Source organism: Anomalospiza imberbis, chromosome 19, assembly GCF_031753505.1.
Source record: "Anomalospiza imberbis isolate Cuckoo-Finch-1a 21T00152 chromosome 19, ASM3175350v1, whole genome shotgun sequence".
NCBI lineage: Eukaryota > Metazoa > Chordata > Aves > Passeriformes > Viduidae > Anomalospiza > Anomalospiza imberbis.
In genome coordinates this window covers 11597084-11621768 of record NC_089699.1, presented here as the reverse complement: position 1 = coordinate 11621768, position 24685 = coordinate 11597084, and the positions used below count along the sequence as shown (strand labels likewise).

At 45.4% G+C, this 24685-nt stretch overlaps 3 protein-coding genes across 6 annotated transcripts; 2 read left to right on the top strand and 1 right to left on the bottom strand.

The window, feature by feature from the left end:
* The first annotated feature begins 3256 nt into the window (after positions 1-3256).
* Positions 3257-10630, top strand: DDX5 (DEAD-box helicase 5). 2 transcript variants are annotated; one of them, XM_068209769.1, is made up of 13 exons: positions 3257-3407; positions 4819-4984; positions 5132-5228; positions 5313-5446; positions 5569-5634; positions 6068-6209; positions 6287-6447; positions 6602-6774; positions 6962-7072; positions 7272-7333; positions 7413-7472; positions 8722-8946; positions 9468-10630. In XM_068209769.1, exons 1-13 carry the CDS (start codon positions 3400-3402, stop codon positions 9851-9853), a joined length of 1791 nt encoding a protein of 596 aa, XP_068065870.1. In that variant the 5' UTR covers positions 3257-3399; the 3' UTR covers positions 9854-10630. The 2 variants fall into 2 exon arrangements, with proteins under 2 accessions (XP_068065870.1, XP_068065869.1); XM_068209768.1 differs by having other exon boundaries at positions 3275-3431.
* A 1885-nt stretch (positions 10631-12515) lies between these two features.
* On the top strand, positions 12516-18855 carry POLG2 (DNA polymerase gamma 2, accessory subunit). 2 transcript variants are annotated; one of them, XM_068209770.1, is made up of 8 exons: positions 12915-13457; positions 13852-13999; positions 14138-14243; positions 14615-14788; positions 15775-15915; positions 16744-16824; positions 17415-17515; positions 18344-18855. In XM_068209770.1, the coding sequence occupies exons 1-8, from the start codon at positions 12947-12949 to the stop codon at positions 18507-18509; spliced, it is 1428 nt and encodes a 475-aa protein (XP_068065871.1). In that variant the 5' UTR covers positions 12915-12946; the 3' UTR covers positions 18510-18855. The 2 variants fall into 2 exon arrangements, with proteins under 2 accessions (XP_068065872.1, XP_068065871.1); XM_068209771.1 differs by lacking the exon at positions 16744-16824 and having other exon boundaries at positions 12516-13457.
* Positions 18856-19524: 669 nt separating this feature from the next.
* MILR1 (mast cell immunoglobulin like receptor 1) lies at positions 19525-24441 on the bottom strand. 2 transcript variants are annotated; one of them, XM_068209773.1, is made up of 8 exons: positions 24193-24441; positions 24056-24100; positions 22937-23224; positions 22403-22687; positions 21792-21905; positions 21273-21368; positions 20377-20439; positions 19525-20038 (listed from the first exon to the last, which is right to left on the bottom strand). In XM_068209773.1, exons 1-8 carry the CDS (start codon positions 24224-24226, stop codon positions 19989-19991), a joined length of 975 nt encoding a protein of 324 aa, XP_068065874.1. In that variant the 5' UTR covers positions 24227-24441; the 3' UTR covers positions 19525-19988. The 2 variants fall into 2 exon arrangements, with proteins under 2 accessions (XP_068065874.1, XP_068065873.1); XM_068209772.1 differs by lacking the exon at positions 19525-20038 and having other exon boundaries at positions 20206-21368.
* Between the last annotated feature and the right edge of the window lie 244 nt (positions 24442-24685).

Here is a 24685-nt window from a genome sequence, read left to right as displayed (position 1 = left end):
TTCGGTCGGGTGTTCGGTGTTACGGGAGTGGGGCGGTGCCGGGCCGAGCCGATCGCCTCTGTAACGGGGCTGGGAACCGGCCTGTGTTTGGATTGGGAGCGGGAACGGGGAGCAAAAGAAAGAGCCCGTGCGCCGAAGCCAAGCCGCGGCGCCGGTCACGTGCCATTCCCCGCCGCTCCCCGGTCCCGTGACGTTCGCCCCCGGTGCGGCCCCGCCGCTCCCCGCCCGGGCCCCCCGGTTCCGCGCGGCCGGTGCCGCCACGGCCGCAGGGCCCCCCGGGCAGCGCGGGCCAGCCCCGCGGCGCTCCGGCCGCCGAGCGCTGCTGGCGGCGCGAAATGGCGGCGGGGGAGGGGGGGCTCGTCCGAGAGGTTCCGCCTTCGTCACCTGAACGGGAGGCGGAGGCGGGCGTTTCCTCGGTAAAACAGGTGGCAAAGGGCCGGCCTGGGGCGGGGCTGCAGCGGGGAAAGTTGGAGCACTTGACCTTGCGGGCGGGCCCGGGACGTTTGCTGGCCTGTATGCCATTAGCGGGGATTGGTGTTAATTGCCACGGTACCGGTTTGACAGGGTAATCCGAAGGCATTTCTGCAAGAAAGGAGAGCTAAAACCTTCATTAAAAATAAGATTCATCAATGGCAGTTACTGTACTAGCTGCTAGCATGCAGTTTATTGGACAGTTTGGATGGTGAAAGTCTGTTATTTTCCTTTCTGAGCAACAGTACTGCCTGCTCCTCAGGAATCCTGGGTTTTCCACGTTGAAAGAAAAAATGGTGCCCTTTATCGTTAAACTCCTCAAGCACGGCAAAATCAGCTGAGGTCCCAATTTTGACCATAAGAACAATGACTGGCAGCAATTAAACCTCGGTGCTGTGAGCTCCAGCAGCCCACGGGTGTTATTTGTCGATCCAAATCCAAGTGCACACACCACCTCAGGAACACAAAAGAGCTTTTGTTGTGTAAGCAAACACAGATCAGTGCTATCGAAACTAAACTAAATACAGATTTTAGTTTGCTACATACACAGCTCTGCAAAGCTGTGTTGATTTGTCTCCATGTGCTGGCTTAATTAAGAGAACATGGGAAAATCAATGATGTTTAACTTAGGAGGGTGGAACAGAAAAATGAGGAAGTTTTTTTACAAAGGAAATTGAAAGGAGTTCCTTGCAGACTTAACTGCGTGTAGACAAGGCAGGGACTGGGTTTTTGTTTAGTCTTTTCAATTCTTTAAAACCTTAGAAAGATTAAACAGCACAGTAACAGGAGCCACAAGTTATACACAAACAAAACCAAATTAATCTGTGTTAAGATAAATGCAATAGAACGAGAAAAGATAATTTATTTTTACAGCGTTTGCAAAAATCTTTTTCAGACTCGCCAGGAATCTTTTTCAGAGTCTGGCCTGTAGGGTCAGAAGGTGGAGAGCATCAATAGGGGTCTTTGGGGATAAAAATCTTTCACAAGCCATATTAAATAAGTAAGTCTCTATTGAAAAAAAACAACTGGGGTGATTCCTCTACTACAAATTTGCTGGGATAGTATTAACAAAACCAGTCAAGTTGGGGTGCTATTGAAAGAAAAAATTAATTACAACAAAAAAAGGCTGAGCAAGGTGGAATTCCAAATTGCTGGGGGTTGGTTGAACAGTTTTGGCTATTCATAAACAAAATAAGCCTGACTTAGGTGTTACTTTTGAGGATAATATCATGCAGACCTCTAGTCTTTGCAAACCTTGCTCTATTCTTAGCAACAATTTTAAAAAATCGCTAGAAAATAATACACAGCAGATCAAAAACATCTTTATGTAGATCTGTATGGGATCCAGATCTTAAATGCTGTGAATTTCTTGTCAGTAAAGAAAAAAATGCCAATGATAATTAGAAGTGTGGAATCGCTTTAAAAGGAGGAAAAATTACACTGCAGTTTTGGTTTATTATAAAGGAGGTGACTTAGAAGATATTGATGCCCACAAACAGTATAAATAAACAGAAAGTTATTACTCACCATTTCTACTAACTCATTGTTTTATGCCCCTTGCTCTTATCCAGCAGTATGTTGAAAATGAAGGTAAATGTTTTTCAGGTTGCACACACTGAAACTGTAAAACACATTGTCATGGTATCTTACAAGCTAAGGGCATAAATAGAACCAAAATGTGAAGAAATGGCCATCAAATACAGTTATTTTTGTCTCAGAAAAGCCTTAAAGCACAGATTGGTAGAAGGTGGGAGGATATAAGCGGAAATGTTGTTATGGCACCTCTCCTTCCTTATGTTGTTTTCATTTCTTCCCTCTCTGCGTGGAGCAGGTGGCTGCGGGTGTTTGTGCTTAAAGCTTTAACTGCTGTGTGTGTAAAGCTTCAGGTCGCCTGACATCGGCCTGGCAGAGGCGGTGGGTGAGCAGCAGTGTCCCCCTGGGGTATTGAGTGTTTTTATGCCGTGCCTTCGGAGCGGCTTTTCAGCACCGCTGCACCTCATATGACCTTTGACTCAGGTTACCGGCCCTGCTGTGGAATCCAAAAAGATAACTCTGGTAACTTTACAGACATATGTTTATAAATACTTCTGTTGATGTGTATGTCTATAATATTTTTAAAAGGCAATGGGTAACAGCATAAAAGAACTAGCCTGGAGAGGCTTGATGTTATTTTGCATCCAGCTTCAGGATCTGCACATCTGGCTCCTTCCGAGAGCGAAAGTCACAGATGGGCATGGGGCCAGTCTACCGTGAAGTATCAGCTATTAGTTCAAATGTTTATTAGTTAAAAGCCTGGGCTCATCCTCCTATTTCAGGAGGATTTTTTACAAACAGATGTGTGAGAACTGGGGGACTGCACTGCGGACATCAGGGTCCGGCTCTGCCCTGCCGAAAGTGATCAGGATCTGAGCTGCGTTCTGAACACGCCGGGAGGCGGAAAGCCTGCGCTTATGGAGGCTGGAAGAGAGAACTCTCCATCTCCATTTCCATTTCCATTTCCATTTCCATTTCCATCTCCATTTCCATTTCCGTTCCCCTCAGGCCGGGATGCCCTCAGCGAGAACGAGGCTCCCGCCCGCAGCGGCCCCGCGCAGGCGCGGCAGGGAGGTGGGGGCGCTCCCGCGGAGGGGGGGGGGGCACTTCCGGCCGCGAGCGCAAAGCCGGTCAGCCGGGCGAGCCGCGGCCACGCCCACGCGGAAGGGGGCGGGGCCTCGGGCCTGTTCGGGCCGCTTGCATAACGGCGGGGGTGGGGCCCGCGCGTGCGTCACGCGCCGGCTCCCGGCAGCCCCCGCTGCCCCCTATAAAACCGGCGTCCGCGCGGCCGGGCGCCCACAGTCAGCGGCCCCCACCAGCGGCGCCGGATCTTGTTGAGCCCTTCGCCACCCGCTCTAAGTGACCGGAGTCGCCTCGCCCACCGCCACCATCGCCATGCCCGGGTATTCCAGCGACAGGGATAGAGGGTGAGTCCGGGGGCACGGCCGGCGCCAGCCGCCGCCAGCGTCCGGACTCTGAGCCTTCCCGTGGAGCTCTCGGGGTTGTTTTTCAGACGTTTTAAGATGGCGGCGGGGCGGGGGTTGGGCCCTGAGCCCTTCCCTCAGCGCTCCCGCCGCGAGGGGTGGCCGTGGGAGGGTATCGGGCTTTTTTAGGCCACCGATTTTGGACGTCTGCGAGTTCCTTCGCCTCAGAGCACCCTTCGAGGGTGTGCTACCGCTGAGAAGGACGCGGGGGAGTTTTTAGGGGTTTTTTTTGGTTTTTTTTTTTTTTTTTTTTTTTCTGTTGGGAAGGAAAAGACTCGCCCCAACCCCCTGGGGACGGTGCCCCAGCACAGACGATCCCTGCAGAGCCCGATTGCCCCCGCTGAGAGCGGCGGGCGGGCTGGAGGTTTGTGGGTCAGTGGGTTGGCTGTGCCGAAGCCTTGGGGAGCTCTCGGCAGGGCGGCTCCCTCCCTTCCCCCTCCCGAGGCTCGGGCTGTGGCCGGCAGGAGCCGGCCGGCTCCGCTTTGTGTTGTGTAAGCGGATGTTAATGGCCGGCCCCGCCATGCGGTGGCTGAGGGGAATCAAAATGCCGGCTATGCTGCTGCCGCCTTTGTTCCTCCTCCTCCCCCCGCCCAACCCCGGCTCTAAAATGGCAGCGGCTGGAAAATGTGGCGTAGACAGAAATGAGAGACAAAGGAAACAGCGCTGGCAGGAAGCAGCGGCCGCTCGGGAAGCGCTGCGTTGTGCTGGGAAGGATCGTTCCCAGTGCCCGCCCGGCCAAAATTGGGAAGTGATCGGGGCGGGGGAGGGAGCCCTGCGCTCGGATCCAGTGCACGGCTCAGCGCGGCACCGAGCTGCGCCTCGGGGCTTTCGAGATCGGCCTTCTCCGAATGCAGGGACCGAACCTGAAATGCTAATAAGGCGCCTGGCCTCATAAAACACCTTTGTTAAAAGAAGTCTGTCTTTTAGGACACGCAAAAGAACGGTTTACCGGCAAGTTATCTCAGGGTTTCGTAACTGCCCCTGCCCCCTTTCAGTAATAGGAGTGTCACTGGGACGGGAAACCATTTTGATCACGGGGTAGTGCCAAGGTTTTAATGCTTGTTGTAACTTGCGGTTCAATTGCATTGTATGGAAATGGGAAAGACACGTTATCTTAGCTTGTGAGTAAGAATTGTGGTCAGGCAGATTGTGGCATCTGCAGCTTAAAGTATGGTTTTTGAAGTTCTAATGTCCTGAAACTTAAGTAGGTAAGAGTTTATACATCTAAATTATAAAGTTAATGGGGGTACTGCAGAGATGGTGGTGAAGTTGTTCTGGAAGAGAACAGAAATGTTCCTCTTGCATTCTATGATGTGTTCTTTTTGCCTAGGTTTGGAGCCCCTCGTTTTGGTGGAAGTAGAGGTGGACCTCTCTCTGGGAAGAAATTTGGAAACCCTGGGGAGAAACTTACAAAAAAGAAATGGAACTTGGATGAGCTGCCCAAATTTGAGAAGAACTTCTACCAAGAACATCCGGATGTAGTTAGGCGTACTGCGGTATGTACCTGACCTGGCTCAAGCAAAAGTAAACAGAAAGTGCAAACATGCTGAGGGTCATGAGGCCCAGCAGGCACAGATGGGGTAACTTAAAATATAACTTTGGTATCAGAGCTTATTTCCAATAATGGGTGTTCTATTTTGCAGCAAGAAGTTGAACAGTACAGAGCGAGCAAAGAGGTCACAGTTAGGGGCCATAACTGTCCAAAACCAATTATCAACTTTTATGAAGCAAACTTCCCTGGTAAGTGAAGACCAGCTTACTGACTGTTCTTCAGACTGGATTAGGGCAACATCTGAATCTGTATGTTTAAATTTTCTCTTCAAGCAAATGTTATGGAAGTAATTCAGAGGCAGAACTTCACTGAACCAACTGCTATTCAAGCACAAGGTTGGCCTGTTGCATTGAGTGGATTGGATATGGTCGGAGTGGCACAGACTGGATCAGGGAAAACACTTTCTGTAAGTTTTGCTTATAGCCTGAAATACTGCTGGACTGCAGCAGTGACTGTATGGCTTAGCCTAGCGCGGGGTGAGCACTTCTGGGAAGGGATTGCAATGAGATTTTTCTTTCTTCCAAACAGTACTTACTGCCTGCCATTGTGCATATAAATCATCAGCCATTCCTGGAGCGAGGAGATGGACCCATTGTGAGTATTCCCAAACGAAAGGGGATTTTAATTTTTAAGGACTGTATTTTATAGTCTCAGTTGGCCCTGCTCATAAGAATGCATAGCTGCATTCTGTTTCTCTGCATGAATAAAGTGGTTCTCTACTGGGGTAGTTTCCCAGGCAGATTCTATAAACTCTTGAGTGGGTTGTCCTGAAAATAGTACAGAACAGGGTTTGATTTTGGGTTATATTTTGGAAATTGATATCCCTGGAAGCTAGTGAGTTTCAGATAATCTTTCACATGCTTGGTCAGTGTTTGGTGGTAGTTAAGATGCCAGGTAAATTGGTTTGCTAGTTTGGCTGCTTAAATCTACTTCAGTCAATCTGGCACTGAACTTTACACTCAAAATTAGTCTCAGACTAGGATCTTCCAATGGGTATTGAACTAAAAGATGGGCATCCTATTTCCAGTGTCTTGTGTTGGCACCAACCCGTGAACTGGCCCAACAAGTGCAGCAGGTAGCTGCAGAGTACAGCAGAGCATGTCGTTTGAAGTCCACGTGTATTTATGGAGGTGCTCCAAAGGGACCACAAATCCGTGACCTGGAAAGAGGTATGGATCAGCCTTGGTGCATCTCTGTCTGAGGCAATGTAGAAACTGCTTCAGCTGATAGGACTGCTTGATTTTAGGTGTGGAAATTTGCATTGCAACACCTGGAAGACTTATCGACTTCTTAGAAGCTGGAAAGACCAATCTCAGGAGGTGTACTTACCTTGTCCTTGATGAAGCTGACAGGATGCTTGACATGGGATTTGAACCTCAGATCAGAAAAATTGTGGATCAGATAAGAGTGAGTATAAATGGTTCATGCATTTATCTCTATGGCAGATACAAACTACTGCCAAGTACCCTTGTTAAAGCAAGGGTGGTGTAAGCCTAGGTAGTTTTGGTTGGGCATTTAACTTAACCCTGTACTGATCTTTCATTGATCTGATCTTCTCTAGCCTGACAGGCAGACTCTGATGTGGAGTGCCACATGGCCTAAGGAAGTGAGGCAGCTGGCTGAAGATTTCTTGAAAGAATACGTGCACATCAACATCGGTGCGCTGGAACTGAGTGCAAACCACAACATTCTTCAGATTGTGGATGTGTGTCATGATGTAGAGAAAGATGACAAGTAAGTAGCCCTTGGGGGCAAGCCGTTCTGTGTTTCGTCAGTTTTATTTTATGAACTGTGAAATGAATGCCTTATTTTGATGGATTTTTTGACATCAGTCCAAGGCAACTTAAAAAAGGCAAGAAATCACTTTAAACTCATACAGTAGAAAGCAGTTGAAGTTCTAACCATATTCTCTTGAAAATAGGCTTATTCGTTTGATGGAAGAAATCATGAGCGAGAAGGAGAACAAAACAATTGTTTTTGTGGAAACCAAAAGGCGTTGTGATGATCTTACCAGAAAAATGAGGAGAGATGGGTGAGTAGTCGCTGGGATTTCACTGGGCAACCCCAGTAGTGTTGTGTGTGCTCTGGACACCTCAGTTAAGGATCAGAACTGTCAGATGATACCAGCTGTCAGCTACAATGCCTGGACAGGAATCTGCCAGTAGCCCAGTCTTTGACTAACGAAACCACCAAAGGAGTATTGGTGGGTCAGTCAAGTTCTGTGTTTTCAGGTGGCCAGCGATGGGTATTCACGGTGATAAAAGTCAGCAGGAGCGGGACTGGGTTCTAAATGGTGAGTGTTTCAGCAATCTCTTCAAGCATCTGATGTGTGCTGCTTAAGGAAAAAAATTTATTAACTTCTTGTGTTACAGAATTCAAACATGGAAAAGCACCAATCCTGATTGCTACAGATGTTGCATCCAGAGGTCTAGGTTAGTAAAACTTGTAATGACAGTTGCCCAAAGCTTTTAAAGAAAGTCTATTGCTTTCTTTAACCTCTGCATTTTTCTAAGTTTTCTTCACATAAAGGTGCAGTCTTTGTGGCAAGGCCTAGGCATGACAATCGGAGGACTCGAGGGGGATGGAGGACTAGTGGAAATGATCGGCTGGCTGCTTCCAGTCAAATAGAGAGGTGAAAGCTGAGAGCATTGTGTGCCAGTAATCTTCAAAAAGCAAAGATCATCCTTTAAACTACTACCCCATAAACTGTTCTCTCATGAAATAAGCAGTTTCATTCACAGTTCACTTTGCCCTGGTATTTCTCTTCTCTCCATGCTTTGCATGATTTGCCATGGTGCAGTACTGTTAGTTTTGTGCATACTGTCTGCTGTGATCTGTGGGTCTTTGAATTTCAGTGAGTTTTTTGAAATGTTGAAGAACATAATTTTAAACTTCAATGTTCAATGAAATTTTTTCAACCATGAAATGGAGAGAGCAGCTTTAAAATGTACTAAGCCTTGTACAAATTGGTGAGTACTGGCACATGAAATCTGAGAATAAAAGTCCACCTCTCACTTTAACAAGTGGGGCAGGAAAGCAATGGCTTTTCAATGCCTTTGAAAGTCGAAGTTCCTCCACCTATACATAGTCGTCATGTCGAGACCTGCCAGAGAGAGACCCATTCTCAAGTGAACCCTGGCTTCTTGGAAGCGCTTGCCTAGACGAGACACAGTGCATAAAAACAACTTGGTGACTTTGGGGGGACAGGTATGTTTTTCTTGCAGCTGCAGTTCAAAGGTCTTGGCAAGACGAGCAGTGTGGCCCTTTTTTTTGAGCTTCTAATGAGTGTGTATGTGAAGGACCTTGTATGTTTTTACTCTAAGGTCCTCAAATGAGCACATGAAGAGGCTGCTGTGAGCTTTAGTGGCCCTACTGCAAGAAGCTTTCAGATGTCACTTGATGATTTGTAAAGGGGACACTTGAGTTGGGAATGACAAGCAAATGCACACTCCTTATGGTAAGGTTATTGGATCACAGGGTGGGTGCTGAGAACGGGATCAGACGGAGTGTGCGTAACTTTCCTCTTCCACTATGCTCTTGCAGAATTGGATGATTCTAACACTGTTCTTTGCAGCCATTATTCTCTTTAAAATACTCTTGTCTAATGTTTATCTTCGATTTGGCTGTTGTGGTGTGCAAAACTTTGTACCTCGCTTTTTGCCACACTGCAACACTTTACAGATGTGGAAGATGTGAAATTTGTCATCAATTATGACTACCCTAACTCCTCAGAGGACTATATCCACCGAATTGGACGAACTGCCCGCAGTACCAAAACAGGCACAGCATACACATTCTTTACTCCTAACAATATTAAGCAAGTAAATGACCTCATCTCTGTGCTTCGGGAGGCTAATCAAGCCATCAACCCCAAATTGCTTCAGCTGGTTGAAGACAGAGGTTCAGGTAAGGGCTGTTCTTGATCTTGGTGCATAGCTTTCCTCTCAGAACAAAATGGAAACTTCAGATTCCACCTCAGGCCTCTCTTCAAAATAAATCTGGAAGGTGGTTTAATTACCAGTTCCTGTGATCTCAGAAGGTATTTATTAACACAAAAACCAGCACCCAGATGCTCCCAGCCTATGCTGTGGTGCACCTATGGCTAGGGCAGGCTGAAGAGGTGCTTCTTACTTGCCCTGAAAGGACACACTCATGGACTCAGTTTTGTGGCTTTGTTTCCTATGGCTTGGAAAGAGAGATGGACCCAAGTGTCCTGCTGGCAAGGTAAAAGTCACTTTTTGCCTTGATGCCACAACTTGTGTAGTGTGTGACTCCTCAAAAGTGAGACAGCTTTATATAACTGGAGTCCAGCAAGCACCTGGAATGCTGTTACAGTAGGTTTGAGTTGTTGGGACAAAAGCTAAATGCTGCTTAGCTGAACTAAAGAGCCTTTATAATACATGTAACTGTCTTGTCTCTTTCACTAGGTCGTTCCCGAGGTGACCGACGTGACAGATACTCTGCGGGCAAAAGGGGTGGATTTAGTAGTTTTAGAGAGAGGGAGAACTTTGAGAGAACCTATGGTGCGCTAGGCAAGAGAGACTTCGGAGCAAAAACCCAAAACGGGGCTTACAGCGCCCAGAGTTTCAGCAATGGAGCTCCCTTTGGGAATGGCTTTGCAGCTGCAGGCATGCAGGCCGGCTTCAGGGCCGGCGGTAACCCCACAGGAGCGTACCAGAACGGCTACGAGCAGCAGTACGGCAGTAACATTGCCAACATGCACAATGGCATGAACCAGCAGCAGTACGCCTACCCTGCCACTGGTGCTGCTCCTATGATAGGTTACCCCATGCCCACAAGTTATTCTCAATAACTTAGTGTATTTAAATGTCTCAGTTTTTCATAATTGCTCTTTATATTGTGTGTTATCAAAACAGGATAGTTATTTAAGAAATGGGAAATGCAGAAATGACTGCAGTGCAGCAGTAATTATGGTGCACTTTTTTCGCTATTTAAGTTGAATATTTCTCTACATTCCTGAAACAATTTTTAGTTTTTTGTACTAGAAAATGCAGACAGTGTTTTCAAAGTAAATGTACAGTGATTTGAAATACAGTTACAGAAGGCAGTGCATGGCCTTCCAATAAAGATATTTGAAGACCGATTTTTCTTTCAGATGACAATTTTCTCAACATGTGCACAACTTTACATTAATGAAATGTCAAATGTTTTTATATTAAATTCTAGAAAGGTTTCTCAACTGTGTCTGATTAAACATTTAAGCTTATACAAATACCAGCCTTGCCTTGATTGGGCTAGATTGCTTAGCATGGCAGGCTCTGCTTCGATGGGGAAGAAAATTTAAGCTGGCTTCTAAGAAAGTATTGGAAGCAGTGTTCTTCCTTGTCTCACTAGTGTAGGGCCAGTTCTTGGAAAAGATCAAAACTCTGTAGTGGTGTTGCTAACAAGCTGCTACAAGCGTAGGAAGCTTCTGCAGCACCGTAACCGTCGCCTTCACACGAGCATATGTGCAGACCAGGCTTGAGTGTTGTGTACCCACAGCTGCCAGGCGTTGTGAGTTAGCATGCAGGCTTCTGAGCTTCAGAGAAACGGGAAGATCTTAGTATTAAAACTTCAAATTACACTTAAACTGGTATTGAGCAGTGATTTCTTTGTGGAGGCGGTGGGAGGGAAGTGGGCTGTTTATCTATGACAATGCCTCATGGATTTGTTTTTTAAGGACTTCTCATATGTGCAAATGACTCTAATCTCAAAGCACTGCCCATGCTGAGTGAAGGAACAGCATAATTTTTGATCCTGGGGTTAAAGTGCTTAATGCTTTCAAGCACGGTGTATTTAAATCCTGGTTAATACTAATTTTCAGTTCCTCTTGTTTATCAGTAACAGTGATGAGTTTTAAGTTCAGCAACACTTAATGTGTTCAAGGTGGAATCTACAAGATTTTTTTTATGTTGTTTTGATCCTGAGTTAACTTTGTTTTGCACTTAGGATCTTTTTGCTTAGTCTGTGCTCAGTCCTTGATTACTTGTCCTTGTTTCCCTCTGAGGCTCAGCTTGTGATGTTCTCTAATGCAACCTGATCTGCCTCTTCTATTTCCTCCTTTTCTGTAAGGTTCTATCACTTGACAGTATTAGGTGATATTTTACTCCTGCGTTGAGAACTCCAGCTGGAGGCTTGGAACTGCCCCACTGCAGTCTAAAACTGCAGGTGGCAATGTATTTTGGTTTGGGTTTTTTTGGGTTTTTTTTTGGGGGGGGGAGCAGGGGGGGTGGGGCTTTTTCCTCACTTGTTTTGGAACAGTGCTCAGTGTTACCAGGGGTGAAAAACAAGGAAGTAGATTATTTATCACTGAACTATGACTTGGCACCTAAGTTACTAGGTTAGTGGCCTGAAACAAAACGCATTGAAAAGCCGGTTTTGTAAAGGTGCTTTTTTTTTTTTTTTAAAGTATTTCTAGCTTGTGAATTAACAGTGAGAGATGAGAATCTTTAACAATTATGCAAAACCTAAACCGCAGAAAGAGATTTTTCTCCGTATTTTATACTCATTCCAAAAGACCCTTTGTGTGGGGCAGTGTTTGCTGACGGGGAAGATGTAACATTTGCACATAAGATAACGAAAAGAAACGAGCTCTGAGCAGCTTTGACATTACTGCCAGTGCTACTCTGGCAGAATTGAGTCCATGGCAAATCTGCCTTGGAACTAGACTTGCCTGCAGTTCTGGTTCAGGCGGCAGTAGCAGCTGCCCCAGTGCCCTACTAACTGGGCTGTCAGCGCCGGGCCCGGCGGAGGGGGCTGCGCCGCCCGAAGCGTGCGGGGATTATCCCAGCCCGAGCCCTTCCTGCCCGCGGCTCGCGGAATGACTCCCGCCTCGGCCCCGCCTCCGGCCCGCCGCCCGCTGGTGCTGCAGCGCTGTGGAAATTTCCACTGCGCTGCCAGCGCCGGCCCGAGCGGCCGCGGGGAGCCGGGGCCGCGCCCGCGCCCTGGCAGCGGCCCCGCGGCGCCGCCCCCGGCCGAGCTCCGCCCGCTGCCCCGGCCGAGCTCCGCCCGCTGCCCCGCTGCCCCGGCCGAGCTCCGCCCGCTGCCCCGGCCGAGCTCCGCCCGCTGCCCCGCTGCCCCGCCGCCCGCTGCCCCGGCCGAGCTCCGCCCGCTGCCCCGGCCGAGCTCCGCCCGCTGCCCCGGCCGAGCTCCGCCCGCTGCCCCGGCCGCGCTGCTGCCCCCGCCGTGCGCTCCGGGGGCTGTTCCGCAGCGCTGGCCCCGTGCAGCTGCGGCGTGTTCCGCCGACGGCGAGGGCAGGCTCTGCCCCGTTGGCCCCTGCTGCTGGCGGGCTCTGCACGTCCCGGTGCCACAGGGACTCTGGCTGCTGGGAGCTCTCCAGGCGAGCGTGCTTTCTAAAAGAGACATTGTTTATTCTGCGTGGGGCTCAAGGTTGATCCCGCGGATCAAGCACGCCAAGGGGTAAAACGTTACACCTTTTTAATAGTAAAATGTACGCGAACCCACCTACCTAACGCACATTCTCCGCCTACCCAGCGTACGTTTATTTGTGGGATGTAAGCTTACCCAGTACTGAGTTCTTTTAATAAACAACTTCTACTGTAGAAGTTACCTGACAGCATTAGTTATGTTTACAGAAAGAGAGAAAATTCATCTCCGAGCCGTCAGTTTCTTTAGCAGAAGCTATCTGACTGCATCATTAGGGTCACAAAAGGTGAGAGGATTCAGCCTGGGCACAGGAAATTCACCTCGGAGAGTCCCCGACCTTCGGCCCGCGGTCGCGGCAAGGCCGCCGTGCTTCCACTGCGCATGCGCGACCGCCATGCCGCCCTCCTCCCCCGCTTCCCGCGCGGGGCACTGCGCGTGCGCAATGGCTGCCACGGCCTCCCCTCACACCCACGCTTCCCCCCTCCCCTCCCCTGCAGCCCCGCCGTGAGGGAGCGGCAAGATGGCGCTGGGCTCCCGCCACGGCTGCCGCTGCTGCGGCCGCGCCGCCCTGGGACAGCCGAGGCGGCGGCGAGTCCCGGAGCGGCCGGAGCCGGCCGGACGCTCGGCGCGGCCGTACTCGGAGGGCGGCGGTGCTGCCGAGGCGGCGGGCGGGGCGGAGCTGCTGGAGGTGTGCTGGCGGCGGCTCTTCCTACGGGGCGGCGCGGGGCCGCTGCCGTGGAGCGCCTACCTGAGCGGCCGGCACCCCGGCTTCGGGCCGCTGGGCGCCGCGCTGCGCGCCAACCTGGCGGCGCAGTGGTGGGACTCGGCGCTGCCCGTGCGGGAGCAGGTGTTCCCCGTGGACGCCCCGCTCCACGGCCCGCCCGGCGCTCTGCGGGACGCGCGGGGGCTGCGGCTGCTGCACCCGGAGACGCTGCGCGAAGCCCTCCAGGGCCGCGGGCAGAGCCCTGGCGGCCCGGCCCTGGAAGAAGTACTGGGGGCCGCGGGGCTGCTGCGGGAGAGCCTCCTGCCCGGTAGGTCCCGGGCGGCTCCGCTCAGCCCGCAGCCTGCGCACGAGCTTCTTGCTGGCAGCGAAGCAGCTGCTTTTAAGAGGTTTTTCCAGCTGCGTTGGTGCGGTGGGAATGTTCCTTCTGTAGGCTGTGAATATGTGTGCTTTTCAAAGACCTGACCAGCACAGGTGGACAGCGAATATGCTCCCTGTAATTCGGGGAAAAGCGCATTAAAATCAACGTTCCCAGAGGAACCAGCCTACTGAGCCCATGTCTGCAAAGCATCAATGCTAGTAAAGACAGTGGGACTGCATGTACAAACAACACGTGTATAACATGTGCTTCATTTGTTCTTGGTAGACTTAAAACATCAGAAATTTTCCTGTGGCCGCTAAAAACAGGGCTTTGTGTTTTGTAGGTGTTCTGGCGCAATATGTCAGCTGCTTAGAGCTGGTGAACAAAAGACTGCCCTGTGGCCTTGCTCAAATTGGAGTGTGCTTTCATTCTGTTCCAGAAAGTGACCATTCTGTTTCAGGAAATGAACAACACAACAAAAACCTTACAAGGTAGAGTAATGGAGATGTTAATCCCTTATCATACCTAAACCAACTGTTTCACTTTTGGATTATTTTTGAATACTGTTTCTTGCTTTTCCCCTGTTATTTCCCAAGGTGTTAACTTGCTGCCCTTGCTGTTGTTTAAAGAATAGGCGAGAGGACAACGTCTCTGCTTGCCTGGTTTAGTTCTCCCAGAACTGCAGGACAGTGGCTCGATTACTGGCTACGCCAGAGGCTCCAGTGGTGGAGAAAGGTAACAGCAGCATATCCATGGGGAATCTTGGCCTGCTCCTTTATGTCTCAGTGGGGCAATAGTCACCCTGGTTGGTTTTATGGCCTTACATTGTTGGCCTGTTCTAGGTGCATTTCTGTGGAAATTGAGAAGCCACTGAAGTTGATGACAAACCTGTTAACTAGTTTATAATGTGATGTGCAGAAAGGCAAATGTTTGTGTTTGTCAGTGATGTGAGATGAAAATGCCATAAAACAACCAAGAGATTTAGGCTTTAACTTATAAAAACCTTTTGCTGAAAATCAGAGACTTCCGTTTGCATTGCAGACTTGTTTTTTGTAGTTACTATAGGATTTGCAGTAGTGATCACCTCTTGTACCTCTTATTTTCAGTTTGCTGTAGGCCCATCTAACTTCAGCAGCAGTGACTTTCAGGATGAGGACGGCAGAAGAGGATTTAAGTTGCATTACAGCTTTCCTTGGGGGACAGAAACAATAGAAACACTGAAGAACCTTGGTGATACTGAGCTGCTACAGCTGTATCCAGGAGAGAGATCTAAATTACTGGTAAGCTTTACTGTATTAAATAGCTTTCCTGCTAAAGGTGGTAATGTGTGAGAGAAAAGGATTCTTTGCTGATCCAGTTGCTTAGCACGTGGCTGGCTTTTTATTAATTTGCTGCAGGAATAGTACAGTTGATACTCTGCAGTCCGACCTTCATTTTCAAAGCTGATAAAATAGTGTTTGGTACTTTTTTTTTTTTTTTTTTTGCAAGGAATTCTTCAAAATTAGAAATGAGCCCTGTTGACAAGACAGCTGTTGTCAGTGGCATAGCTTTTACCTGTGTCTGTGAGTAGATGGAAACACAGACTCAGACTGTGTTTAGCATTGTTCAGTTTGCATCAAAAAGAGCCTGTAAATGTGAGGGGTTTTCTTTCTTGCTGTAGCTTGTTCACTTTCACATATGTAGAAGTTTTTGTAGATTATTGGGTTATAAAATGGCTTTATAGAAGAAGAAGGGACGGACCAGAGGAAAACCTTTCCACTGAATATGTTGAAGAGGGACAAACCTAGTAAATGGCAATGTTTGGAGTTGGGCTGAACAGATAAAACCAGAGTAACTTTGTATTTGTAACTAGTAACCTTCTCCTTCTCACGACAGTCCTGTCTTTCGTGCTTTTGCAGTTTATTTCTACAAAACTGGATTACGTAGGGATTTCTCAGAATGTGGGGACTCATGGTCACTTGGAAGTAATCTACAAACCTCCAAAAGAAAATGCAGAGTTTCAAGTGTATTTGCCATAGATTTAAATTTATGATCAAAGTGGCAGAGCAAGAAACTAATCCCATCTTGCCCTGACCTGCTTTCCTCACTGCTACAGCCTTACCTGGTTACAGATACACTAAGATTGCCGGTAATGTTTTAAATAAATGTCTGTATTTTAAATGAAATAAGAGTGCTTGAGCTCAATGCCTCTTTATATGTTTAAAGCAAGCAAAAAGCTTTTGGGGACAATCTTTGATGTTTTCCTACATGGGTTTTTTCTCTTCAGGGCCGAGATGGAAGGAAGAATGTCATCCCTCATGTTCTGTCCGTTAACGGGAATCTGGACCGAGGAGTGTTAGCATATCTCTTTGATTCTCTACAGGTAGTTGAGAATCCATTAACGGCAAAGAAAAATTCTCAGAGAAAGGTAACTTCATGTAGAAAATGCCAGAAAATAAGTACAACCACCCCAGACAATGTGGTAAATTCAAGCATGGCAATGTCTCCTTTTCCCACGTGGCCATCCTGATCCCTTCCCAATGGGTGCACACTCAACCCTCTCACTGGGAGCACCAGGCTGGCCCAGTGGCACAGCCCCTGTGGTCCCTATCACCCACATAAGCAAATTTTCTCATTCTGAGGTCCCCTTTTCCTGTTTTACCCTTGTCTCTGGTCAGTAGGTAGGATCTTGCCATGCGAGTGACGGACTTAAGAGAAATTGGAATGTAGCTGCAGTTTGTGGGAAAGAGCAATTTGCCTTTTCCAGCAGCATTTGAAAGTGGCTGAGAAGAGTAGAGAAAGTGGGTCACAGGTGGTAATGGGGCATCTCCCCAAGGACCGCCATCCTCCCCACTTTTACCCTGTTTTCTGGAGTTTGAGTGCTGGCTGTCAGTGCCTGTTACCGAGGCAGTTGTCTGGGCTTTGAGGACAGGCAGTAGACTGGATGGGAGCTGCCTGCTGGGCTGTCTCTCATCACTCTGGCTCCACTCAAGGTGATGGAACTCTGCTAACAAATCTTCATCTCTTCTCTGGAGTTGAGCCAAAATAGAGTAATTTCTGCCATGTGAATGTAGCTGGGCTGTGTGCTCGTTGCATAAAATACAGCTTGCTTCTAATTAAAGATTTTGTGCTGTAAGAAAATTCTTGTATGTTTAGAACCTTAATTTAATTTTTAAAAAATTGCTATTTCCTAGTTCTGTTTAGAATTGCATGATAAATACATTTAGTAATCTGATGGTTTTTGTAAATTTATTAGGTACTTAAGCTTCATCCTTGTTTGGCACCCCTTAAAGTGGCCTTGGATGTAGGAAAAGGTCCAACAACGGAGCTGAGGCAGGTATGTTGTGAGAGAGTATTTCAGTCTTGAGTCCATCTTGACTCTCCATGCAATGTGTTACAATTCAGACACTGTTTATGTTGAGGAAAATCATGCTGCTGCTTTGACTCCTGGAGATTCCTGGTTGTGCAGAGTTCCTGGTGCTCCTACTCTGCAGCTTGTGGGTCACAGCCAAAGGAATTCACTGCAGGCACTTCCTTATGTGAACACAACTGCTTTTGGTACAATAGAGCTGATGCTTGTCCCATGCAAAATTAAGGAAAATGAATAACACCATCCCTCTCAGCTTCTTAATATTTCAGAATTGTCTTAATGCATGAATCACATGTTCAGAAGGATTTTTTCTAAGTTTTCATTTAAGTCAGTCATGAAGTCCCTGTGGAAGGGAGGAAACTTACACTGGCATGTTTTTAAACAGAAGTGGAGACAGAACTGCCAGGCTGCTTTCTGATTTGAGATTATTTCAGCCAGCAAATAAACACCAGCTAGGAATGTTAATACCACACTTGTTAAGAGTTTTAATGGTTTCTTTGTGTAGAGTCTCAACCCTCACAGTCTGTCTTTTAACTTTTGTTTTTAAATGAACACAGGTTTGTCAAGGATTGTTCAATGAACTGACAGAAAATGGAATTTCTGTATGGCCAGGTTATCTGGAAACTGTGCACGTGTCTCTGGAACATCTTTATACAAAGTAAGGAGAAACAGTCTTTCGTACATTAAACTATGAAGGTCAAAGATGGCTTTCTGTGGAGTGCTGTAAATATTCCTTTTTTCAGTAGGAAGTCATTGAGTGCAGTTACTGACTCAAGGTGCGGATCCCGAACTACAGACTTGGATTCAAGTAGTGTTATTATGAAAAGCATATATCAGCTAATATTTAAAAACTCTCATGTAAAAAACAAATTTCTTCAGATGAAGTACAAACTTACAGAACTGTTTCCCACCTTCACCCCCATTTTTGCGTCTGGTGTGGTTCTGTGTTTCATTCTTAAGCGTTCTTTCAGACAACCCACTGTGTCTAGTCTTGAACTTGACAGTTCTTCCAAGTCTGGAACCACTGCCATTAGTGATGTGATGGAACTGTTTGTGGATATAAAAACAGCTCTTCCATTTGGTGGCTTCGTTATGATTTGTTGATCAGGAGTGGGTTGGGGCATATGGCTCCTCTTGTCAAAGCATCTTGAGCATAGTGATGAGTGTTTTTTTCTGAGAGAAAATAAATGCAATTTCTTGTTCATGTGCAGTAAAATGAAGTCAGAAAGATAAATTCTGCTTGTAGAAAAATACTCTTTTAATAGGTTACTAAATAAGATGCTTTTTATATACTAAAGTAGCTAAGTAATTTAAAGAAATGTAATCAGGAAAGCAAGGAATGGCAACAAGAAAACTGGAGGTGTCACACCGGACTTAGTGCAATATAGCAAAACTACATATATACAGTTTATGGTCACTTATATGTAAATTATCTGATTTTTTCCATGCACCAAAAGCAGTAACAGGTGGGTTCTTCTCTCTGCAGGTACGATGAGATGAGTATTCCCTTCACGGTCTTGATAAGTGATGGCACTCTAGAGAATGGAGTGGTCCAGCTGAGAAGCAGAGACACCACCATGAAGGAAATGATGCACATTTCCAGGCTGAAGGACTTTTTAACTAAGTATGTTACATCAGCCAAAAATGTGTAAACTTAAACTTGTTGAATAAAAGGATTTTCTTAGACATCTTTGCCTGAGCTGGTTTCAGCATTGTCATGGACTGAGTGGTTTCTCGGCAAACAGTTCTGCTAAAACTTCGTAGTGCATCTGTTCTCTGTCAGATCTGGGTCTTCCAGGTTACCTTGGAAAAAGGGAAGAGAAAAACTTGTCCCTTATTAGCAAGGCTAACCATATTCTTGTTCATGTCTTTGGTTTTAATATCATACTGAAAGTGCTGCATTCTAAGCTAAAAATTCAGCTTTCTTCTGTATTGCTGACACAATTATTATCTCTGCTGGAAAATTGTATTTTATAGAAAAGATTTCCAAATCTTAAATATTTTAATAACATCAGTATCTTTGTACTGTTTGTAGGAATGTATTTTAGTCACATGGCTTCAGTTCTTAAACATGTAAGCTACTTCATCTTGCACTTGATAAACATAAAAAAATCAGAAATATATTACCGAGAGTAACAGAGGAACAGATTTAAGTATGTTTTTTAACCAGTATTTTTTTGTGGACAAAGTATCTGTGTGTACAAAATGGTGGAAAAAGACTAATGTGTGATCATATTTTTCCTGTACCTAAGCACAGTGGTTAAAATCAGATACAAGAGTTTGATACAGAACTGCGTGTTTCTGATCTTGTCTAGATTTCCAGTGCCTGTACAGCTTGTTCAGTCCCTGTATAAAGTGCAGCAAGGCTCATGGCCTCTGATAGTCATCAGTGTCATGAAACACAAGAACTTGCCTTAAAATCTTCTGCTAACATGGTGCTCACTTAACTATAAATGAGTTATTTGTAACAGCAATAATAATTGCAGTATAGAGTATGTATGCTAGATATAATCAATGTTAGCGTAATGTTACTAATGGAATTCTAAATAAGCTGGCTATGGAATGGTATTAAAACAACCCCGCAACGTCTTAGAAACAGTAGCAGGATACAGAATTTATTTTGAAGTCATCTGTCCCAAAATTAATTTTAGCAACCTGTCCCTACTCTGAGAGCTGAAGTACTGTTGAACTGAGAAATTGCCATCCTTGGAGGCATATGGAGGCCAAATACAGATCCTCTAGTGCCTAAGAGGGATGTTTTTTCTTTTTTCGTTACACTAGACAAAAGCCTTTTTGATTATCTTATGTCTGCAAACAATCCAGTTTCTGCTTTAGCAAAATTGTTAAATGGTCAGGAACTGAAATCTGTGTGAAAGCTTTACATGTAATTCTAAGTTTTATCTGTTTGCTTTTTCTCATAAGTTGAAATCCTTAGATATTATAGCTCAGAGATTTTGCTTCGAAAGTGAGCTACACTGTCTGTCTATAAACTGGTTAGGCCAGGAAATTGGTATCTAAATATCATCTCTTTGTATGCAGCTTACTGGAACTTAGCACATTTGAGGGCTGAAAAATTCTTTAAAAAGTATGTGATTAAGTTAATCAGAAAAAATTATAATCATACCTGGTACTCAGTCTCTGATGAGGACCTTTGAATAGACTGTAGAACATGCCCTCTTCCCTGCAAAAAGCCAGAATAACATAATTCATAATTGCTTTCTTGGTACAGATGCACAGAAGAAGAATTAACATTACATCAGCAATGTGGTTACTAATAACATCTGTGTGGTTTCATAGTGAGGCTGTTGAATTTGCCATAGGATGATTTGCTGGGGTTTTTCTTCCTTCTTTCCCTCCCCTTCCTCAAAACAGTTTTAATGCTATTTTAGTTTTTCCATAGTAACTAAGCAATTTCATAAGCAATTTCAAGTATTTAAGCCCTGCCTCCACCTAGCAAAGTTCCCTCAAAACATATTTGTGTGCATCAGATATTCCAATATTATAGCTTGAGGTTTTCACCTTTTTCCTCTTCTCTTCTAATAACGGAGAAGTTGATGTATTCTTCTTCTGGTCTCAGAGGCTCTGGATTAAAGATGATGAACAGCAGTTAACTCAATTACAGACAACTTGAATCAGACCTTTTTGTGTAATTTTGAAACAAAGCAGTGAGATTCCATATTGAATATAAATCATGGAGTATCCATGGGCCTTATCAGAACTCTTCTCACTGTCCTTGCAGACTGAGGCCTGGCACAAGCAGCTGCACAGCACTGAGCTGACCCAGCAGGGCAGTGAGAGCTCTGTCTACTGCATGAACAGGAAGGCAGGTTTGTTTGGAGACAGTTACTCCATTTGGATACTTAGAAATTGGAAACAATGCCTTTGCTCTTGGTTTGTTTGGTGGGGGGGATTTTCTTATTCCCCTTGAAAAGAGGCATTCACATTCAAGGCAAATATAGAAATGTGCAAGTTCAGAGCATTGTGGCTGTCAGGTAATGTCTTCTTTATTGTGTGTTTTCTGCAATTCAAGTACTAAAATGTCTTAACATAGGTCAGTTGCTTTGTTGTCTCTTCATAATTTCAGTTTGAATTGACTTTGAATCTTGCCAAACTTAAGAAGGATTTGAATAAATAACTAAAGTACTGAACCATTTTGAAGAGAATGCAGGAGCTGTGCAAGTTTTATTTTGCTTCAGCTTCCTATAGCTCACTGTTGTCTCTTAGGTCATTACACCCTTTTTTATTAAAACCTCAGTTCATTTAACCAGCTGCAGTTTTGGCTGCTTGGCTGTCAGATGGTGGCAGACATGGATTCTGAGGGATTTCAAATATTGCCTCTGCCAGGAGGGTCAGTAGGTGTCCCCTTCCAGAACCTGAAGAAACCTGCCTGACTGCAGGGGGTGACAGGAACTTACCAATCTCTGAGTATATGACTTCATTTTCAGTGTATGACTCCTCTGCATTCACTGTTGAAGTAAGGCCAATTGAGGGCCTGGTAGACTTAAATTTTTCTGCAAATTGTAAAAGAAAAACGTGTGTGTGCGTATTTATATCTAGATATATAAAATATTTCTTAGAAATAAATGTTAGTTTCAATGTATTTTTTAATATTTGGAGATCTCAGGTAATGTAATTTTCACAGTCAAAATTCTTCTTTAACCAAGGGCATTTTAATAATTTCCCTTTCCAGTGTTTTTGTGCATTACATTAGCTGTTGCTTTGCCTCCCCCACCCAAGATCTTTCATCTAAAACACAACTCAGAGATTTGGCCTTGTCAAAGTCTTGTTAAGCTGCTGGTGCTGCTTCAGAGGAGATTCAGCAACATGTTAAAATACCAGGAGCTACTCTACTGAAAACGTGATGTTTACACACTGAAATATATTGACCATATAAATGACCTTAGGAGTAAGAAACAGACATTCAAATAACTCACTTGCTTTATACAAAGGAATTACGAAAAATGGAATTGCCAGAGCAAGTCCTATTATAAATAGTAGCAGGATCAGCCCAAGAGCAATTATCAGAGGCTGAGAATGACTTCTCTCTTCTGCCAAAAAGAAGAAAAAAAAGGTGTTTATGCAGTGAAGTGTTGTTTCGTATTTTCTGTACATTGAAATCAAGACTTTAAATTTCTTTCAGCTTTTAGATTAACTGCGGTTAATGTAACTGCTCATGAGAGTCCCAAGGGCTCTGTGCCCCAGCAGAAGGAAGGCAGCTTGCTGGTGCCAGTTAAGCTCTTTTATGGGACCAGAGAGGAAAATGAAACCAGACTCTCTGCAAGGTGGACCAGGGGTCTCTTGTAAAAGTGAGTCTTTTACAGACATCCTTCATGGTCACTTCAACTTCTACTGTTATCTAGGATGTATGGAATTCAATGGTTTTGCATTAATTTTAAAACATAATTTTTTTTATAATTTAAGAAATTGTATTTTGAACATCACATTGCAAGATCAAAATATCTGGCTAAAACCTTGCACATTTACAACATTCTGAATTTTGTGTGATCCCAGTTTGTCAACAGTAGTAACCTCTTTTCATTCATACCTGCTAATGTAAAGTTGAAACCGTTGCTGTATTTGGTATTATTGGGAAAACTGTTATTAGCTTTGCATTTATAGGTTCCAAAGTCACTAAGGGAATTGATAAATAGAAAAATCACAGCTGCTTCCCTCTTCTGCATCGTCTTTTGGGGAGAAATGTTTTGTGTTCCTTTGAAGAATAGATAGGTGATGGGAAGGGATCCGTTCTCTGAGAAACAGGACAGGGTCACATTCTGGCCTTTCTTTGCCTGAGAGGTCGGTGAGCTCAGCACTGGTTTGGAAACTGGCTCTGTAGAAAGAAAACTGAAAAGTCTGAATCACAGAGTACAGGACAAGCTCCCGGCAAGACTAGGAGAGAAGTGACAACACTGGCAAAAGAGCTGGGCATGGAGCACGGAGGGGTCGTGAGCACAGGCGTGAGAGCACTGCCAGCTCCTGAGGTAAGAACAGCAGTAAGGTTCAGCTCCTCAGTCCAGAAAAGAGATGGCTGTGTGCCCCTGCGATAGCCAGTGCTGGGAAGGTGAACAGCAAGACGTACCTAAGAGGGTGAAGTTGAGGCTGTTGCTGTATTTTCCACCACTGGAGTTGTTATACTCAGCTTTGCACTTGTACTCCCCAACATCGCTGGCAGAGCTGATGGTCAGGGTGAACCGTGCAGGGCTCAAGTCTGACCTGTTTAAAGCAGATACCTGCTGGTTGTGCTTGAACAGAGCATATCTAACAGGTGGAGATCCAGGCTCAGAGAGGCAGGCGAGGGTCACATTCTGCGTCATCACCACGTTCAAAGTCCCCTGAACCAGTACAAGCTTGGGATTGGGCACCATCTCTGCAAAGAAAAAAAAATTCTGAGTGAGTTGGCTGCACCTATGACCCAAGAAAGCCCCAGATTTTTCCCAAAATATGTTGACAACCAAGCTATGCTTATTTGTGTTGAAATGGGCCATTATACTTTTTCCACCTCTGATAGCAGGCAAATCAATTACTTTTCAAAACCAGAATGCAGCTTCACACATGATGAAAAGTGCCTGTATTCATGCAAGAGGCACAGCCACACAGAGTCCACAGAAGTGTTCAGATGAACCAACAACAATAATTTTGAACTACAACAGCAATTAAAAAAATAGAAGTGTAAAAGATTAAATAAAATATTGTAGAGTATTAATTGTAGGAGAAGGTAACCTTATATGTTAGTTGAGAGGTAGCATGTGAACCTGAAAGCAAAAACAGTATTTTATTTATGGCTGTCTATTAACAGACAGAAATAACCTTGTGTAAGTAGAATGAACATATGAATAGCAGCAGTAAGGGCTTTGATGATCTCTCAAATTTGTTCCCTTTCATGATCTTATACAAATGAATTTGCAATAAAAACCTGTCTTTCCATAGAAAATGATACTGAACTGGTCATGACTAAAATAAATTACAACATTTCCATGGGGGAAAAAATATTTAAACAAGTTAAAGCAATTTTGACTTTATATACAGGTCAGCAAAGAGATAGTTAACTTTGTATAGAAACTTTTAAACTGACTCACTGCAGAGAGAGGCAAAAGATTTAATTTGGCATGAAACTTTTGGACATTTTTAAATTCCTCCCCCATTTTTTTGGCTAACAGTCAATCTGAGCACATACCTCAAAATCAAGAAGAGAACCTACCTTTGCCATTTGCAGTAGTTTTCTGTTTCTGCTGAGACATTTGAGCTATGAGAAGAAAAAGAGAAGCTTTCAGACAAGAAACGATGGTTCTGCTTTAGAAAGATTTGTAATATGAAAGAAACATGTCCTTAGCTTACGGCAGGAAAACAGCAGAACTGCAAGAAAAAGCATTTTCTGGGTACTGGGCAAGAGAGCTGGTGGAGTTACATGACAGAGATCTTTCTTCTGAAGGAGATGGAGGAGTGGCTCTAGAACTTGAGGAAGTTCTAAATATGGAAACTGTGCCAATCGGTGCTAATCTTTATTCATGTCTCTGTGGAGAATTTTGTCATATTTCACATACATTTATCCTATGGCTGCCAGAGGAGTGGGCAGAGAGAGGACCAGTGGGGTGGGGAGCAGCAGTTGGACACAGGTGGATGTTGTGAGCAGCAGTTGGACACAGGTGGATGTTGTGAGCAGCAGTTGGACACAGGTGGATGTTGTGAGCAGCAGTTTGGGACAGGTGGATGTTGTGAGCAGGAGTTGGACACAGGTGGATGTTGTGAGCAGCAGTTTGGGACAGGTGGATGTTGTGAGCAGCAGTTGGACACAGATGGATGTTGTGAGCAGCAGTTTGGGACACAGGTG

Excerpts from the sequence above, each read along its gene's own strand:
- MILR1 (XM_068209772.1), bottom strand. The coding sequence starts at position 24,226 with ATGCTTTTTCTTGCAGTTCTGCTGTTTTCCTGCC. Across the intron at positions 22,688-22,936 it reads CCTCAACTTCACCCTCTTAG|AGCCAGTTTCCAAACCAGTG; the intron begins GTACGTCTTGCT and ends TTCTTTCTACAG. Across the intron at positions 21,369-21,791 it reads AATTCCTTTGTATAAAGCAA|AAAAATTTAAGTCTACCAGG; the intron begins GTGAGTTATTTG and ends TACAATTTGCAG.
- DDX5 (XM_068209768.1), top strand. The coding sequence starts at position 3,400 with ATGCCCGGGTATTCCAGCGACAGGGATAGAGG. Across the intron at positions 5,635-6,067 it reads AGCGAGGAGATGGACCCATT|TGTCTTGTGTTGGCACCAAC; the intron begins GTGAGTATTCCC and ends TCCTATTTCCAG. Across the intron at positions 7,473-8,721 it reads TGTTGCATCCAGAGGTCTAG|ATGTGGAAGATGTGAAATTT; the intron begins GTTAGTAAAACT and ends AACACTTTACAG.
- POLG2 (XM_068209770.1), top strand. The coding sequence starts at position 12,947 with ATGGCGCTGGGCTCCCGCCACGGCTGCCGCTGCTGCGGCCGCGCCGCC. Across the intron at positions 13,458-13,851 it reads GCGGGAGAGCCTCCTGCCCG|GTGTTCTGGCGCAATATGTC; the intron begins GTAGGTCCCGGG and ends TGTGTTTTGTAG. Across the intron at positions 14,244-14,614 it reads GGCTCCAGTGGTGGAGAAAG|TTTGCTGTAGGCCCATCTAA; the intron begins GTAACAGCAGCA and ends TCTTATTTTCAG.